This window comes from Gopherus flavomarginatus, chromosome 2, assembly GCF_025201925.1.
Source record: "Gopherus flavomarginatus isolate rGopFla2 chromosome 2, rGopFla2.mat.asm, whole genome shotgun sequence".
Classification (NCBI taxonomy): domain Eukaryota; kingdom Metazoa; phylum Chordata; order Testudines; family Testudinidae; genus Gopherus; species Gopherus flavomarginatus.
Window position 1 is genome coordinate 212,937,719 of NC_066618.1, and position 20,355 is coordinate 212,958,073.

The 20,355-nt window shown below is 40.5% G+C and overlaps 1 protein-coding gene across 3 annotated transcripts in view; it reads left to right on the forward strand.

Annotated features, from left to right (window-relative positions):
- Positions 1–20,355, forward strand: part of DLGAP1 (DLG associated protein 1) — a 243,643-nt gene that overhangs the window by 15,854 nt on the left and 207,434 nt on the right. For all 3 annotated transcript variants that reach the window (XM_050942123.1, XM_050942126.1, XM_050942125.1), the window contains exon 2: positions 630–844. In XM_050942123.1, coding sequence (XP_050798080.1) covers positions 630–844 — 215 coding nt within the window. The remainder of the gene's footprint in view (positions 1–629; positions 845–20,355) is intronic.

Below are 20,355 nucleotides of genomic sequence, written 5' to 3' on the forward strand. Positions count from 1 at the left end.
ATTATTATGATTTTCTATAAACAAGGAGCAAATGTAATGTTTGGATAAATTTATTTTAGATTAAAGGAAATAACAAGGAGAAAGAACAAATATAAAGTCACCATAAGAGAGAGAGGAGTGGATAAGTGTGATTTTGAACACACAGCCATTTTTAACTTCTGAAACTCAGGGGGAGCATCTCTGCAGGCAGGCTATTGGGTTCACTTTACTAGAAAAAGGTGTAGTACATTAAAAACAGCCTTAGAGTCACACAACGATACATGCTGCTTCATTACATTTAACGTGCATCTAAACTGGAAATGGAAAGTAAGGCTGCCTGGTGTGGAATATATCCTGAACCAAAACCCTAGGGTTGGATTCAGATCAGAACACACACACACACACACCCCGTTTGAAGAGATTCTGATTCAAGAATCTAGATTTGTCACCTCTGTACCATGCAAGGGCTGACCCTTTTCTTCCCTGCAAATATGTTAACTATACTAGAGCCGCTAGGCTTTACTTAGAAACCCAAGATCAGAGTCATATATCCTTTCAGTGAAAGCTCAGCTGCAATTTACTGTTTTCTAATCTTACTGTTGCTACAGAAGAAGGTATATTGAATATGTGAATTGTGTTTATTACTCTAGGTTCCCCAGGATGAATGGACCGGTTATGCTCCGCGAGGCAAAGATGACGAGATTCCATGCCGGCGGATGCGCAGTGGCAGTTACATTAAAGCAATGGGGGACGATGATAGCGGGGACTCAGACACCAGCCCGAAGCTATCACCAAAGATCGCAGCACGAAGGGAGAGCTATCTCAAGGCCACTCAGCCCTCACTTACGGAACTCACCACCCTCAAGTAAGACGTTGTCAGAATGAACCACTGAGCCTCAGAGAAACACATTTCTGTTCCTCTCTCCTTTCTCCACTTCCAAGTAAGGAAAGCACTTAAGCATGTGTTAAAGTCCCAATTAAGTCGTCATAAATGATTTCCTGAATGGGGTTAACTTTAACACATGCTTAAGTGCTTTTCTGAACTGGGGTACTAATGTTTAGGATTCAAACCAACAAAGCACCTAAATTGGTTGATTTCCACGAGACTGCTTACATGCTCAAAATTACATACATTCTTTAAACACCTTGTTGAATTAGAACCTTACGTGCCATATTCCACAAGCCTTACTGTGTATGTACTTATGCAAATGTGAGTAAAATTTAACATGAGCGAGCAGGGGCGGTTCCAGGCACCAGCACAGCAAGCATGTGCTGGAGCAGCAAGCCACGGGGGGCAGCCTGCCTGTCACTGTGAGGGCGGCAGGCAGGCAGCTTTCGGTGGCACGCCTGTGGGAGGTCCGCCAGACCCGCGGCTTTGGTGGCAGGGACGCCAATGGTGCAGCACCTCCCACAGGCATGCCACAGAATCCGCATGACCAGCGGACCGCCTGCAGGCGCGCCGCCAAAAGCCGCCTGCTTGCTGTGCTTGGGGCAGCAAAAAACATAGTGCCGCTTCTGTGAGCAAGGCATGTAAAATTAGCCCTAAATAAGTCTTTGTAAATCCTTTGACATTAAGCCCTGAAGAGTGGGCATTGTAAAATAGAGAAGTCCATATCTTCAACCCACCCATCCAAAAGTACATTATTATTTAATTGAGAACCACGACCAAAAAATTAAGTCTGAGAATTGCTTTAAAGAGATTTTGATAAAAAAAAAAGTTACCAAGTGACACAGAGAATCTAAAATCATCATTGTTTAATATTTGTAGCTCTTTTCACAAAAGCTAAAGTCCCTCAGGAGTTTCAGATAATGGAGAAGGCAAGTGTCAATATACTGGAGGAGGTAATAGCCTGTGGATAGAGCTTTGCTAGATGAAACAGCTTTGGAGATATGTTAACTTGCTTGGAATGTGTTTTTTGAGTTAAAAGCAGCACTCAAAATAGATTGTTTTTTAAGACCAAAGAAAACATTCAGTGTATAATTTAAAAAACCCAAGCAGCATAACATATATTTAATCTACATTTGTGCTGGGTCAGAACACAAAAACAACAATGAAAGAACAAGAGCCCATTGCTTCTGCCACTGAAATCAGTGGCAAAACTTCAACTGATTTACATCAAAGCAGGATTTGACCCAAACTAACTGAAAATCAAATAGTTTTATCTAACTAGAGCTAGATAAATGTTTCAAACATTCATTCTGAAGATTCTTTGTGAGAATGTCATAACATTTTGTAAAATATTTTACCAGCTGGGACCCAAAGTAAAAATCCTTAATAACGCAAATTAATTATTTGAAAAATGTTGTTGTGGAAATTGAGGGAACATGTTACTGATTACTATGCAATGCACTATGAAAGAGGGGGAAAGGAACAGTATGCAAGCAACAACTGAGGAGAGTGAGCCAAAGCATCTACTAAGGAGACTGAAAACATGTGTATACTTCATAATTTTGGGAGGCATTGAGATACCAACGTGGCAATCACTTCTCAGAAGATAATAGACCAGATTATATTAAATTAGGTTAGATTAAGTTAAATGTGTTCAGTTGCAGGGAGTGACTGCAAACAGGTGGCAGTAGCCAGAGAACTCTAGTGTAACTTTTCCCTAGATTTATATCAGGTGAAAAGTTTCTAAATGAATTATTATTTCCAGGGAAGCAGGAATATCTGCCAGATGCTAATTCAGAATTTATGGCTCCGAACATTGCTAATAGCAGTGGAGCAGAACTGTTGTTAGCAATACTGGGAAATCATTAAATGTTTTCCGAGTGTTGGCAGGGCAATTCAGCATCCAAGATCAGTGTCTGTTATTCCCTGCCCTTTGGCTTCTTCTCTCCTGGAACTCTAGATACTGTTCACATTCTCTCTGTGGCCTTGTGTTCAGGTTTCAGAAGCCTTAGTTTGCAGAATTTGTTACTGAACATCCTTTTCCTGTTGTGGCAGCAAAGCCATGTTCTGGCCTGGGGCTCCATGGCCTAATCTAAATGGATTCCAATTACTCTCTTGCTTCTTAATTTTATTGGGCTCAGTATTACAAAATGCTGAGCACTCTGGCCCTGATCCAATAAAGCACTTAAGCATCATGCTTAATAAGCATATGAATAGTCCCACTGAAGTCAGTCATGCCACCAAAATGATATAAATGAAAGAAAAGTTGGGAGCAAAGAGAGAACGAACTACATGTTAGAAAAAACAGAAATCTATGACTCCTGCCCCGCCCCTATCCCCCAGTAAATGGATGGCAAAGCTACGAATAGAACCCAGTTTCTTAACTGTCACTTTTGTTCTGTGGGTTCATCTGAGAGGCCATGAATCAATTAAGCATAGATTTCACTGGTGTTTTTGGCTTGCTAGCAGCACCAAGATTGATCAACTTCTGTCTGTCTGTCAGTATCTCATCAGAGTATTAGAGTGCCATTGTGATATTGTCCAGGTAACTACGTTTTTAATTGAATTCACTGAGCACTAGATTGTACCTAACTGTCATAGACCAATGCAGAGAAGTAGGGGTGAAGAAGTAAGGATCTTGAGAATGGTTCGGAGAACGGTTGCTGCTCCCACCCATAAAGTGACTAGGATGAGGGAAAAAAAGGGGCAGGGAGCAGGCAGGCTCTGCTCCTATATGCGAACCCACACAGCTGGACAGACTGGGGAAAGTAACCTGCACCCTCTTCACAGCCACAGTAAATTACCCTCCTTTGGGGATAAGAAGGGTGCCCTGTGAGGAATTTTGACGCTCACAGTCACAAATCCACCCTGGTTATGCTGGGTGCCACTCCTGGGGTTGGCTATGAATAAGGCTATGTTTATGTCACGGAGGTCATGGAAGTCATGGAATCCATGATGTCCAGAGACCTCCATGACATTCTCTGCTTCAGCCCCAGGGGCTGCAGGACTCTGCAACTGACAGCCAGCGGGGCCCTGGCAGGGTTCCAGTGACAGGTGACAGCAGCAACAAGTGATAGGGGGCCCCTGTAAAGTTCCAGCGGCGGGCAACAGCCTCACACGGTGGGAGGGGGATGCCTCAGCTGAGTGGCTGGGGTGTCCCAATTTCTCTTTGGGAAATTTGGTCACTCTGCAGCTCCCAGCCGCCATGGGTGGAGAGGGAACCCCACAGCTCCCAGCCACCACAGTGGTGGGGGAAACCATGGAGCTGCAGCAGCAAAAGTCACAGACAGGTCACGGCTTCCGTGAATTTTTGTTTATTGCCCATGACCTGTCCATGACTTTTACTAAGAAAACCATGACAAAATCTTAGCTTTAGTTATGAATATTTACGGCCAAAGTCTCTGTAATCTCTACATGCAGTTTATGCCTTCTCTCTTACTCGGGGCTTCATTGGACTTCAATGCCACCAACCCCAAGTATGCAAGAAAAACTCTCATGATGGGCTTTAATACATGTTGGGATTTTTACACTTTGGCTTTGGAGATGTTAAACATAATAAAATTTAGGTTCATTTTAGTTGCCTTCTGGTGTTGCGGCTTTTAGGGTTCACATTTTCAAACCCTTTTCTCTGCAGCCAAGAGAGCTAGAAATCTACTTTTTAAAAATGAAAGCTGAGATCAATCAGGATCTAGGGCTCTGAGAAATACTCCAAATGTCATGAGAGTCACAGGAAAATTGCTAGAACTGGTCCATGTATAGTAAAGTGATTCTATATTGGTGAATTGATGTAAATCTGTAAAAGAAATGCTGTTCCATAAAAGAGAATGGTGTACTTGCCTGAGATTTAAGCTAACAATTATTTCTCCTTGTTCTCTGCAGAACTTCACAGCTGTAATAGTGAATCATAACTCACTGAACCAAAAAAATAACCTAAAATTAATTTAAGATGCCTGGGGCTACAGCTTTTAATTTTTTTTAACTTATGTCTCCTCTGTCTGTGATTAGTGACAAAAGTATCCTTCTGCATTTCCCTTATTAATTTCCCCTTTCCTGCTCTCCTCCACTTGTCTCGGACACCTCGTCTGAGATAGTGGTCATTGGTCATTGTTAACAATGTCGTATTCTTGACATTAGTAATGAATCAGACAGGAGGACAAATTCAAACCCTCTGTCACAAGGAGATGCCAACTGTGCCTTTCCATGCCAGCCTGATCCACTCTGACCCAAGGGAAGCCTGGTGCTGTTTCCATTACTGTCTTTCCCTGGGGTCCATTGGGGAGGACAGCTTTAGTTTCTGCAGGGAGCTTCATAGGCTCAGTGGAGACTGCTCAAAGTCTACAGTGAATCAGCACATTCCACCGAAGCTCTTTCCGCTTCTGGGGGCAGTACTGGCATAGTACCGGTCAGAGAGTGGACCTAAACACTTTGCACCACCACAAACCCCACATTCAGGTGGACTTTATGCTGAGAAATTATCAGGATTGATACTGACTTCTTCTGATGAAGCCATTGGAATATATCGGACCCAAAGTCCACAGTCAGTTCCAGGAACACTAAAATTCACAATACAGATGCTGTTTGGTGAGAGGTTAAAATACTCCACATCAAATATACTCCCTCCTGGACACAGGAGAGGCAAGGTTAGTAAAAATGCATGGAATTAATTAAAAAATAAAAACACAAGTTCTCTGCACCACTTAAAAAGGGTTTTAGTGAAATCTAAGGTGCGAAGCAGCAGAAGTGTTTGTAGTAGCCAGAGATTAAAAAAAGGGGGAGGGCAGGAGATTTATTTTCATTATGGCCTCAGTTTAGAAAAGTACTTAAACCTGTGCTTAACTTAAAGTAAGTTCTTCTTAAGTCCTTTTCTATTCAGGAAAGCATTTAAGCACATGCTTAATTTTAAGCACCTTTAAATCCCATTGATGTCATAAACTTATGGGCTTTGATGAAGCAGTACCTAAGTCACTAACATGGAAAAAAATGTAAAAAATGTTTTTCCTTATTATATACTTTTCAATATGAAATATTGTTAAATAGAATCGTTTTCTGACAGTTCAGATTGGCATTTTGTTTGAAATCATGCCACACCGTTGCCAGGGTCTTAATGTGTGAAACATACTTCTACAATATTTTTTTTTACATGAGAATTTTTGTGAAAAGGATCCAGTTAATCTCTGGGAACTGAAGTCTGCTCCATATAACAAGCTCCATCCAGCCCAGTCAGTGGCAATGCAAGCTCCTTCTCTCTGCTCTATTAATGATTCAATCTTGACCTAAAGGAGATAATCTCAGGGGGGTTGAGGATAGTTTATTTTCTGTGTGTGTCTATTCCTTGGCTTCCTTGATCAGTGGGTCGGTGAGGTTCTGTGGCCTGCAGTGTGCAGGAGGTCAGACTAGATGATCACAATGGTCCCTTTTGACCTTTAAAGTCTTTGAGTTTGAGTCTTCTAAACCTACAGCTTTGATAGAAATAAGGCACAATTTTTAATACTGAGAGTAATTAACGATTAGAACAACTTACTAAGGGGTCATGGTGAATTCTCCATCACTGACTATTTTTAAATCAAGATTGGATGTTTTTCTAAAAGATATGCTCTGGGAATTATTTTGGGGGAAGTTCTGTGGCCTGTGCTTTACAGGAGATAAAGACTAGGTGATCACTATGATCCCTTCTGGCCTTGGAATATATGGATCTATAGTTTCAGTTTTGTCAACATGTCTGCTGGGGACTTCACTAAGCCCCTAAATCATAGGCTACCTAGAAGTGGTGTGATACACAACAAGTTGCTTCCTTTGGTCACTGTTGACTCAAGCTAAATCTGTCCACAAATAAAAGACTTTATGGGAATGATCAAAAATCCATTCAAGTCAATGGAGACTCTCTTATTGACTTCAGTGGGCTTTGGATCAGACTCTAAATTCTATTACCAATATCCTGCAGCTGAGCTCCTCTCCCCTCGCCAATCTTGTCTTTTCTAACAGTGAAGAAGAGAAAGTGATGGATGTGAAAGGAGTTATTGTAAAGAGACAGCAGTGGTAACGTTTCAGGGACTTTTTGCATTCCCTTCTGCTTGTCTCGTCTCTCCCCCCACCGCCCCGTGTATGAACTCCTGTGTGACATCTAGTTAGTCTTAACTTTATCTTTGGGAGAAAATGGGCCTGGTAACTTAAAGCCATCTCCTGTTTTGCTTTCATTATGTGGGATTTTTTTCTCTCCAAATGCACTTTGCCTCACATTGGTCCCACAGCCCACACACTCCCTCCCACCTACCTACCATTGCTCACGCTCCTTCTCTTCCAAGAAAAGAAATGGTTTTCATTATCTGTGTTTTTCTTTCTATAAGTAGCAAGCTTTTAAAAGCACAACTGTGTCATATCTCTTTTATGTAATATGAAATTTATTTTCTGTTTTCTGCTGATTTTTGTTGTTATACCATACAATCTCCCTCCTACAATCTTCCTCTCATGCCATGGTTTCCATGTGGTTACAGAACGTGTTTCAAATGCTATGGGTAAAATTCTGAATAAAGCACAGCTTGCTGTGATCTTGAAATCCACACCTCCACTGCTGCACTCCCATTATCCTACCAGGAAGTGAGAAGGTTTTTCTTTTTTTTGCTGGCAATAAATATCCCCTTGGATTTTTACAATTAACAAACTAGTAAAATCTGGCCCTTCAGAAAAGGTGACATTTTTCTGCCTAGTACTGAAAAGTGATAAATAGTTTGACTATTTTTTGTTGTTGAACAGATAGAAACAGGATTTATTAATCTGACTTTTAAGGAATGTGCACAAAACAGGTGACTGATGTTCCTGGTGCATCTGTTCTGAACCAGCACCTTTCCCTTTATTATGTGCAGTCATCTTTAAATTATTTTAGTTATGGTAAGAAAAGTAGTATAAAAGTATAAGATATAAGGCAATTTTTATCCCCATCCATGTCTATTTGAGCCAATGTGTAAGTAAAATATTCAGTGAGAGGTGCATATGTTCTCTTGATACCTGGAATCAAAGGAAGTTTTCTCTCTGCCTCCCTCCTATGCACACTATTTCCCTTCTGCCCTTCTGACGGACTGGCAATATCTTGTAATATACTGAACCATACCTTATGGAATTAAGATAAGCTTTACCGGATTAGGGTTAATGCCTTTGAAGAACAATTACAAATGCAACTGTTTATGTTGTTGTGACACTGTACGTACCCTCTCTAGTGGGGTGGGGGGCGTTGCGTATGTACTTCCTCCATTAAACACCTCCACACCTCCTTAGGAAGTTATGCATATACTAGTTCAAATTGGATTTTCCTGGGACCAACAGACAGAGAAGATTTTTTAATAAAAGCCTGGGGTTTAACCTGCCTCAGGGCAATCTGCCTTTTCCAGCAAACAGACAGAACCCCTTATCCATGATCCCAGTCCTTAGGGCAAGAATGGAGGGACTTGTCTTATTGGAGATTCATAAGACTGTGTGCTTATTGTGCGCTGAAGCTGTGATGAACTTGTGTAATCACAAGGATGCTCCCAGGGTGGGGTATTAAAAGACTGCATTTGCCAAAGCTCATGTGACAGTTGGGATGAATTCTGGTAAATGTATTAGCTAAGGCTGTCGATTAATCGCAGTTAACTCACGTAATTAACTCAAAAACTTAATTGCAATTTAAAAAATTGTGGTTAATCGCACTGATAAACAGTAGAATACCAATTGAAATTTATTAAATATGTTGATGTTTTTCTACATTTTAAAATATATTGATTTCAACTACAACACAGAATATAAAGTGTACAGTGCTCACTTTATATTATGTTTTATACAAATACAGTACTTGCACTGTAAAAATGATAAACAAAAGAAACAGTATTTTTCAGTTCACCTAATACAGGTACTGTAGTTCAATCTCTTTATCATGAAAGTGCAACTTACAAATGTAGTTTTTTTGTTACATAACTGCACTCAAACACAAAACAATGTAAAACTTGACAGCCTACACGCCCACTCAGTCCTACTTCTTCTTCAGCCAATTGCTAAGAGAAACAAGTTTATTTACATTTACGGGAGATAATGCTGCCCACTTCTTAATTACAATGTCACCTGAAAATGAGAACAGGCATTCACATGGCACTGTTGTAGCTTCATCGCAAGATATTTACGTGCCAGATGCACTAGAGATTCATATGCTTTTTCATGCTTCGGCCATTGTTCCAGAGAACATGCTTCCATGCTGATGAAGCTTGTTAAAAAAAATAATGCATTAATTAAATTTGTGACTGAACTCCTTGGGGGAGAATTGTATGTCTCCTGCTCTGTTTTACTTGCATTCTGCCATATATTTCATGTTATAGCCTTCTCAGATGATGACCCAGCGCATGTTGTTCGTTTTAAGACCATTTTCACTGCAAATTTGACAAAATGCAAAGATACCAATGTGAAATTTCTAAAAATAGCTACAGCACTCAACCCAAGATTTAAGAATCTGAAATGCCTTCCAAAATCTGAGAGGAATGAGGTGGAAGCATGCTTTCAAAAGTCTTAGAAAAGCAACACTCTCATGCAGAAACTACAGAGCCCTAACCACCAAAAAAGAAAATCAACTTTCTGCTGGTGGCATCTGACTCAGATTATGAAAATGAACATGCGTCAGTATGCACTGCTTTGGATCGTTATTGAGCAGAACCCATCATCAGCATGGACACACATCCTATGGAATGGTCGTTGAAGCATCAAGAGACATATGACTCTTTATCTCATCTGACATGTAAGTATCTTGCGACGCTGGCTACAACATTGCCATGCAAATACCTGTTCTCACTTTCAGGAGACATAAACAAGAAGCAGGCAGCTTTATCTTCTGCAAATGATAAAGAAATTGCACTACAGTTCTTGTATTAGGTGAACTGAAAAATACTATTTCTTTTGTTTTTTTATAGTGCAAATATTTGTAATAAAAAATAAATATAAAGTGAGCACTGTATATTTCGTATTCTGTGTTGTAACTGAAATCAATATATTTCAAAATGTAGAAAACATCCAAAAATATTTAAATAAATAGCATTCTATTATTATTTAACAGTACGATTAATTGCGATAAATTTTAATCGTGATGATTTTTTTTAATCACGTGACAGCACATTAGCATGTGTGTAGGTTTTTATAGATTTTAATATGTTTTTTCTGTAATGCTTTGTACCTTAATAAAGTAGGCTTGCTTAGAAGGAGCTGTCTGGTAAGAGAAAGCAAGCAGATGTCCTGGGGCAACATCTCTGTGCTGGGAATGACTCAGTGAAGGAAAAAGAGACACGCTTTCGAGCTTACACAGAACTCTTCTTCTACAGCAACACTGTATGCAACAGTAAAGGAAAGGCAGCTGTCCAGCCTGGGAATAGCCTGGTCAGAAGGGACAGAGAGACATCTCCACCCAAGACAGGCAACAGCTTGAGAGCTGGAAGCTGAGTGGCTGCCTGTGCTGGACCACTGAGGGGATATACAGGTGCAATGGCCCTGAATTGTGACAGCCCCAACATACAAACTCCCTGTTTAAAACAGGGCTTCTGGCTCTGCTTGCCAAATTCAACATCCTTGCTGGTTTGGGGGCATAGAGTTATTGAATCTTCTAGGATTTTACTTACCTCTCAGAATATGTTTTTAAAATATCACAATGTGGATACATTTCCAGTCATTTGCTCTGCATTTTGGATTATATCTGATCAAAGCATTGTTGTATATGTTGTGGAAGAAAGTCCAACTCGATCACCGATGCATTTTCTTCACTAGTCTTGCAAAAGGAGAATTTACAAAGAGACAAGTAAGAAGAAATTCAGTCTCACAAATCCGTACTTTTTTCAAGATACCATTTCATGGATAAGTTAGTTTTATTCCTCCCAGTTGCATGTACAGCATTACTGAGCTGTACCCTACACAATTAGTCACATCAGTGATGATGAGAAAGTAACACACAGGAGAAGTAGCATATGTCTGGGAAAAGTGTTAGGAAGGATTTATAATTTACAGAATTCTGTTATGTAACTTACATCATCAATGTGTCTCTTCCAGTGGCCTCCCACTTATCAATGTAAATCGTACTTCATAAATAGGATGAGCCAACACTCCCTTCTGCTAATCATAGGCTGGAAGCAATGCATTAAAACTTATGTAAAAAGAACTACTTATTATATACACCTGTACCCTGATATAACGCTGTCTTCAGGAGCCAAAAAATCTTACTGCGTTATAGGTGAAACCACATTATATCGAACTTGCTTTGATCCACTGGAGTGCGCAGCAGCCCTGTCCCCCCAGAGCACTGCTTTACCGCGTTATATCCGAATTTGTGTTTTATCGGGGTAGAGATGTACTTATATAATGTGTGTGCGTTTGCACTCACTTATATAGTGTGAGTATGTGTGTTTTAGGATGTAATCTCAAAACAAGATGAGATGGGACTGAGAATCTCTGTGTCCTGTCTTCTAAGAACCTATTTAACCATCTCAAACGATAATGATATATTGATACAGAAAGAGAACGAGATCACACCCCCAGTAATGGCAGTGGCAACAGCAGACTTGTAGCAGAGATTGGCCTAGTCTTCTACCCCTTCATATCCCAAAGCCACTGTTTCAGTGTACAGCGAGCTACAGTGGATATTCATTGACAGAATAAAATATTTCAATAATAATATGAACCCAAAGAAAATAATGGAGGCACTCCCACGCACCTCCGCAAAACTTAATGTTTATATGTTTTTTTAAAATGGGCAGCTGATTAAAAATCATGAAATTAAGTCTCCCAACAACTATTCATGGGTTGGTCCTGGGCCTGTCTCTGGAGAACCAAACTGCAAGAGTCAGCTCAAGCCCTTTTTCCTTTAGAGTGGTAGCCGTGTTAGTCTGTATCAGCAAAAACAATGAGGAGTCCTTGTGGCATCTTAGAGACTAACAAATTTATTTGGGTATAAGCTTTTGTGGGCCAGAACCCACTTCATTAGATGCATGGAGTGGAAAATATAGTAGCAGGTGTTTGTATATATATAGAGAGAGAGAACGTGAAAAGATGGGAGTTGCCTTACCCAATGGGGGGGTCAGTCTAACGAGACAATTCAATTAACGGTAGGATACCAAGGGAGGAAAAATCACTTTTGTAGTGGTAATGATTGTGACCTATTTCAAACAGTTAACAAGAATGTGCGAGTAACAGTAGGGGAAAATTAGTTTTTGTAATGACCTATCCACTCCCAGTCATTATTCAAGCTTAATTTGATGGTGTCCAGTTTGCGAATTAATTCCAGTTCTGCAGTTTCACATTGGAGTCTGTTTTTGAAGTTTTTTTGTTGAAGAGTTTCCACTTTTAAGTCTGTTATTGAGTGACCAGGGAGATTGAAGTGCCCTCCTACTGGTTTTTGAATATTACAGTTCCTGATGTCAGATTTGTGTCCATTTATTCTTTTGCATAGAGACTGTCCAGTTTGGCCAATGTACATGGCAGAGGGGCATTGCTGGCACAGGTTGGTGTATATCACATTTGTAAATGTGTGTGAATGAGCCCCTGATGATGTGGCTGATGTAGTTAGGTCGTATGATGGTGTCCCTTGAATAGATATGCAGACAAAGTTGGCACTGGGGTTGTTTCAGGGCTTGGTTCCTGGGTTACTGTTTTTGTTGTGTGGTGTGTAGTTCCTTTAGAAGCTTGTCCCTGGCTGCTGCTTCCCAGGGTTATTACTCTCCTGCCACCTGGACTCCCAGAGGGCAAGCTTTGTATTGCAACATGTTGACATTTGCATCAGGACCCAGGTTGGGTTCAGATTTGGGGTGCATTAAACTTTACAGCTAGAAAGCAACCCTTTGGGATAATCCACCCCTACTTTATAATAAAATATAACCAAATAAACGTACTAGCGATATTTATTATTAGGCTGAAAAAAAGCCACTGGAGATAGAAGGGCAGAGAGATACCAGGATCACTGGTACGAGGAGCTATAACATCAGAACATCCTACATAATTTACACAGGTCTCAGAGAGTTTGCTCCGGTGTTAATTTTTGGAGGGAAGAGTTGGGATGGCAGGTGCACACACGCTTAGCCCACACACCTGGGAGGAAGTGTGCTGCATTTGCACAATAAGGACCACCATTGTAATACAACAGCAATGGGATTATTTCTATATTAGCTCATGAAACACATTTTGAAACTTGGGATGCTGCCAAATGAAAGAAGAGAAGAAGAGTGCCAAAAAGATTATTGCTTGGAAAATATAGACAGAGTCGGTGTGTGAGCTTTCATATCTGGGATTCTGTTTTGACATTATGCTCAATATTTCAGGAGAAAGGGGTACAATAAGATAATGAAATTAATGATTTTTACATTGTTCTCTGCTTTTCCTAAACTGATGTGACTCCTTTCTAGGGATGTGTTTCTCAACATCAACAGGGCAGCCTGTTCAGTTTGCTTTCTTGTTGGGTGATTTCCAGTTAGGGCTCGGTACAAGAGGAATCTTCCACTGAGTAGTTAGTATTAGTAAGGTTTAATACTAGGCTTCAGTTTTGTCAAGTCTTTAGTAAATGAGAGAGAGAGAAATATTTCATTCTCGTTTTCTTTGAGTTTGTTTGAACCTCACAAGAAAGAAAATGCAGCATCCCCAAGAAGGCCAGACTCCCAATTTAAGAAACAAAGTTGGTTTTCAATAACCTTCTCAGCCCCAGTTACTGGCACAGTAATCTATTGCTAAACTTTTTACTGTCCTTATTACTTTGTAACTCAGAGCAACCACCTCTTCTCTCTGTAAGGTAGAGCTCAGCCTGTTTTCAAGCTTTTTCTCTATTCAGACTGATGAGCTTAGACATAGCTCAGTTAGGGTTAATAGATAAGAACATAAGAATGGCCATACTGGGTCAGATGACGGTGACCAGGTAGAAAGTGTGAAAAATCAGGACAGGAGGTGGGGGGTAATAGGCACCTACGTAAGAAAAAGCCCCGAATATCAGGACTGTCCCTATAAAATCGGGACATCTGGTCACCCTAGATCAGATCAATGGTCCATCTAGCCCAGTATCCTGTCTTCTGACGACGCTGGTGCCAGATGCTTCAGAGGGAATGAACAGAACTGCGCAGTTATTGAGGGATCCATACCCTGTCATCCAGTCCCAGCTTCTGGCAAATGTAAAAGTGAAAAGAAAATTGACAAGAAGACATTTTGGGTGAAAAAAGTACTAGGTGCTGAAAGCTGTTGTGGAGCCAGTGGTTCCTTGTTGGCAGCTCAAATATATCATATCACATATATAAAACTAATTAAAGGATTAGAGAATATTGATATCTTGTGGGAACTTAGAATGAGACAGCCTTGGCAATAGGAGACCAACTATCATAACTTCGCACTGGCAGCGGAACACAGTTATTCTAGATGTAAAACATGTTTGGTCATTAAATCCTTGCTTTTACTAACAGAAATGTCAGGAACACTGCTCCTCTCTTGCAGGCTTTGTCTTCACTGGCACTGGTGGGTTTGTTTGTTTTTCTTACAATGAGATACCTGGAAAGTCCTACTGGAGACAAGGCACTTGTAGTATTTACTTTAAGGTAGTTAGGTGAGGTCAGCACTATATCCTTCCCTACTCATGTCCTAGTTTGCCTCTCAGAACTACAATGTCTTGCCATCTCTGTGTTTTTACAGCGGGATAGCTAATACATTAGTTATCCCATAGTAAAAAAATATCCTTTTTTGAGAGTGAAGATGTAGCCCTACCCTCTCCTTTGTTCAGCCATTATTGTTGCTTCTATGCAAATACACTCAGAATTATGTTTCTCCCTCATTAATTTAAGACTTATGATTGGGTTTTTTTTAATTTTTTGTTTACAAGTTTGGTAATATTATGACTGATGCCTCACCCATATTTTATTCACTCATGTTTCACTCAGGAGAGTAACTGCAGTTAAGGGGCACAAGGGTATTGTGGGTTTCATGTTAAGAAATGAATTTTTTAATGTTTGTGAAAGTTATAGACTGATGTCTTTGGAAACTGAAGTCCTTTGTTTATCCTTAGAACAGGTACAGTATAGGCAAGCTTCCCCGACAGTCCTCTACCACAGTGGCTCAGTCCTGACCTGGGAGAACCACTTTATGGATATGTCTGCAGTAGAGCTGGAAGATGATAATGCCTGCTTGGAGACATAACTATGCTAGCTCTGATTGAGCTAGTGCATTCAAAATAGAAGTGTAGCTATGGTTGCAGGATAGCAGGAGGAGCGAGGTCCTAATACATACTTGGAGCAGCTAGCCCTTCCCCACCTTGCACTTGCACTACCTTGGCTACACTTCTATCTGTTAGCATGCTAGCTCAATGAGAGCTAGTGTGAGTTTGTGTCCTCAAGCTAGAATTAACACCTTCCAGCTCCAATGTAGATGTACCCTCAGACTATGTCTACATTATGAGCTATGCGTGGGATTCTCAGCTTGTGAACACATACTCGTGTGGCACAAGCTCGCTTAGACCTAGTGCGAGTCTAAATAGCATAGCCACAGTAGCTTAGCTGTGCAGAACACATACCCATGGGCTTCAGCCAGGTTTGTTCTCAGCCCAACTAAGCTGTGCTGCTGCTGCCCATGCTACATGGCTGAGCATGTGTATGTGAGCTGGGAATTGCACCCCTAGCTCATAGTGTAGACAGAGGAGCAGAGGTGAGGTTAGTTCAGTCTCCATGTCCATTCATGTTCTGCTACTACTAGGCATGGTGGTTTGTGAACTGGAAATGTGATCATTAAGGACTGGAGTGATGTACCAAATATCCACCCAATTTCTTTTGGTCATTTTATGCATTGTCGGGATTTGAACCAATAGGGGATTCCTTGTCAGTTGGTTAAAGTGACCTTTTGATTTTGTAACTAATATCACTATCTATCTCAACATTAGTGTTAGATGAATACTGTACTGCACATTTGCACCCAAGTGCTAATATTTGTGGAAACTGAATTTTAAATGTGTGTATTAGTATTTACACTATAAGTGCAAGCAAGTTGTGCAATTTGGGAACAAAAACAATACCACGGAACTTATGTGACCAATCATAACAAAGCAAGGCAGTTCACATTTTAAATAATTAACATAAAATGCTTGCAATAGAATGTTTGTGATTAATCCAGAGAGTGAAAAGAAAAATTGTCAAATAAATTTGAATAATGCATACCTTCAAAAAAATCATAAACCTCTTGCAGATAACCCATGAGCAGAAAAAGAGGCTAAAACATTTGAATAAATTATTTGTGATACTATTCACTCAACTGTAGAGCAGCAGCAAAAGCTACCTCTTTTGGAGGAAATGTTTTCTCTTAACAATGTCACTTAATTCACATTTATTCATTGCTTAATAAGAAGATACCCAGCTGCCCAGAAGATACATTTGGAATAAGCCTGGATCCAAACACCCTCAAACTTTGGGAATGTTCAGACCCCAGTCTAAACTTTGCAGTCCACATCTCTAGGATAAATGCTGAGGAGAGACTAGCTTGGCTATCTAATAGCAGTTGTACTCAGTACCAGCAGCTGTAATCAGTCAGAAGCCAGAACACGAGGTAATCTTCACACAACAACATCATGGCTTTGTCATGTATTGAATGAGCTTTACTCATAAGTATAAGCTGTCAGCACTAAAGTGGACCTTCCTTACCTATCTCTTCTCTCTTTCCCTTCCCAGGCACTAGCCCTTCCCAATTTGCTTTCTCTCATTTTCGTTGGAGCATGAAGGACTGTTTAATTTGCACTACCCCACTGTACACCTACAAAGTAGTGATTCTTTGCAAACATGCTGAGAGCAAATTTAAATGAACAAACTTTGCAGCAGAGATGATTGAACATTAAAAAATAACTGCTGGAGGGAGAAATCAAAATTTGAAAGTTGCTTTTCTTTCAAAGAGTTCAGAACAGGCCCATTTTTTTTTAAGTTTTATCTAAATATTATTGAAATGGTTTTTGACTCTTTTTTTTTTTTTTAAACTGAGGTGTAGGGGGAGCTAGTCTGCAGGGGTTTTGACCAAGTCTGGCTTGCTTTATAGAAATGCATCATTCACTGCTATTATATCCTGTTTAAGTAGAAGAGTACAGAGAACTTTGGTTCTTTATGTAAAAATTACCTCTTCCTCCATACAAAACCCAGTATTTTGTGATGCCTTTGCTTTTCTTTTGGGATTTGAGACTATATAAATCCTATTCTTCAGTTCCTTCTTAGTCATAGTTCAGAGGAGTTGCTAAAAGTAATTTCGGAGGGGTAATTTAGCAGTATATTAGGAAATAGAATGGCTGTTTGCTGTCTCTTTACCATCAGACTGTTCTTGGTGGCTTATATGACCAGCAACTACTATTGTCAGCGTATCTTAATTTTTTTTCCCAGTTATAACAGTTAAGACCCTGATCTTGCAAGCACTTACACACATGATTCACTTTACTCAATCGGAGTTCTTAAAGTTGAGTATGTGGAAAATTGTTTGCAATATCTGGTGTTTAGTGGTAAGTAGAAAGTAACAGAGTCGGGAATTCTTACATACTCTCAATTTATTACTGGTATTTATTTACTAACTTTATAGTAAATTATACCATCCCCTCTTTAAATCATTTACCATCAGGAAGGACATGACTGTCACTGTATCTTAGGGGTAGAACTGTGGGACATAGTTTCAGAAACTCCATTGTGATTAATTGGACAAAACCAAGTTTTACATCTATATCAGGCATTTAGGTCTTTCAGATTTGTGTCTGTTTCTGCACCAGATCTATTTTTTGTTGAAAACTGTCTCCATTTGTTCTAACCTCCTCCACCCATGTCCATGTTCTAGTAACACAGGCTATTGATTGTGTTCAGCACTATGCTCCATACTTGTAGATTTGTAAATCCTCATCCAGTCAGTACTATCACCGAAGTGCTGATAGTGCTTAGTAATCTGCTCTCTTAGTTATATCTTTCAAAACTAAAATGCCCATTCCCTGAATGCCGCAGTGGAAGAGGAGGGAGTAATTTTTCGAGGATCACGACTGGCCTAAGGACTGTTGGCACTGATGCATTTTGATGAAGCAGTTCTCCAATCCTGTTCTGTGAAATTAATCACTCCCTAGGTTCTACATGGTCATGGAGACTGCTTCTCTGTTGTTGAATAATAAGTACAGGTATTCAGCCTGCATTTAGACCTGCACAATTCCGTCATATACCTTAAGTGGAATCCCCATGCCCGCATTTGGAAACTGTACTCTAGTATGCTGCTAGCCACACCACACTTACATCTCAGTGTGTGGTCATGTGTTCTCTGGTTTAGTTTGCTAAAGGGATTCACCCAATCAAATTAATAGGCAGCAGGTTTAAAACAAACAAAAGATGTTGTGAAGCCCAAAAATATAACTGGGTTCAAAAAGAATTAGCTAAGTTCATGAAGGATAGATCCATCCAGGGCTGTTAGCCAAGATGATCAGGATGGAGTCCCATGCTCTGGGCGTTCCTAACTCTGTGAATGCCAGATGCTGGGACTGGATGATGGATCAATCAATAAGTGCTCAGTTTTGTTCATTTCCTCTGAAGCAACTGACTTTGACCACTGTTGAAAGACAGGATACTGGGCTAGATGGACTGTTCATCTGAACAAGTCTGGCCTTTCTTATGTTCTTATTAGTACAGCTGATGTATTAAACCTGCCATGCAGAAAATTCATAGGACTTGTCACAGGGTCCCGTGCAGGCTCTCCCACTTTTGGGCCTGCACCCTGTGTTTAGGCTGGTATTACAAAAAGTCTTCCACCCCTCTTTTTGTTGGATCACCCCAGTGTCTTTATTTACAGTGCTTGTGCAGTTCCCAGATCCCCCAACAGTTAGTGCCCCATAGACCCTCCCCTGCATCTCCGGGTCCTTGAGGCTTCCTTGTTGGCAAGGAGACGGAGACAGAGATACTGCCCTCCTGTTTCCTCCCAGGCTAGCCTTCTCACTGAGGTTTGCCCAGGGCTTTTATAGCCCAATCCTGCTCCAGCCCAGCTGTCACTACTTAGCTCAGTATGTCCCTCTGAGCCAGCCCTCATTAGGGCTTGCAGCTGGGCTCCCTGCTGAGTACCTGCATCTCTACACCTGGCCTCCTGGCCAGAGAGCAAGCTGCAGCCAGCATTTGGGCAGGGCTTTAAAGGGGATTTTGCCCCTACCCTGCCACAGGACTAAAAAGAGAAGTGCACTTACACAAAATTCTGTGTAGAGCCCTTATCATCCAGTATAATGAGGTGAGCAAACAGGCAACAATAACATGGTTAATTATTCATGGTAATTTTCTGTTTTGAGCAACTAGAAGTAATAGAATGTAGATTTTAGTTCACCATGAAACTCTGGCACATTTATATTACAACTGCAAAAGTAGTTATAATATATAGTTGGTTTTGTTGGAGTTTTTTAATACTGTGTTCCTACAAGGTGAACATATCTCATACTCTGTGAACTCTTTGGTAACTTTTGCTTGAAGGATACATCTGCACTGGAATTGGAGGTAAACATACATGAACTAGCTCTGATCATGGAATACTGTGGTCATGGATGGGCCAGCTGCTCCAAGTATTTACCTGGGGTCTCACACAGGATTTTTCTTGTGATGGCTGACCCATCCTGCCACCCATGCTGCAGCAACTACACTGCTATTTTTTGCATGCCAATTCAATCAGAGTTAACACAGGTATGTCACCTACCTGGAAATGATACCCCAAACTCGTGTGTAAACATGGCCTTAGACTGTTGACTCAAACAGTCTTAGGTGAGAGAGACATGAATGTGAGAAGTTCTGCTGTCCTTTGACTGAGAATGCAAGAAGATACATTGATGCACATCCATTTATATCATATACTTTTGCATGGTTGTTTTATATACGAAGCTGAAACGTTACTCAAAGTATTTTTAAATAATCTCACGAATGAGAGGGCAGAATATGAGAGCCTGGCACACTGCAGGAACAAATATTGAATAATATGAAAAAGAATAACTTCAAATATTGCTCTTTATCCCAGGTAGATAAGAGAGTGCAATGTTCATTTGATCAGATTGGCTTTTAATGATCGGCCTCTTCTCCCTAACCAATATGTAAATAATTCTCTTTTGTGGGGGACCTGTTTGACTTTTCTCAAAATGTGCTTGCTTTCTAATTAAATGGATGCTGCAAAGTCATGGAACCATTGTGTCTGATCAGTAACATGGTCATTGTTCATTGTGTTTGTTCATGTAAGAAAAGGTGCTTATTGAAGATACCACAACAGTCATTGGCTTATTTAAGAAATTTCTGTTGTCACATCTTCTAAGTTTCACAGTAATTTCCAGCTACCATGCAGAAAGACTATCATACCTGATAAGACTCTACTCCTGCTGCCCAAAGCCTGGCCCGTGGCAAGCCCACAGAGTCTAGCCAGCCTTGATTGACTTTGTCATCTCTGGGTGCCAGTAGGTGCATCCAGAACACTCAAAATCCCCCCGCTTTAATAAAGCAGGAGTGACAGCCATGTTT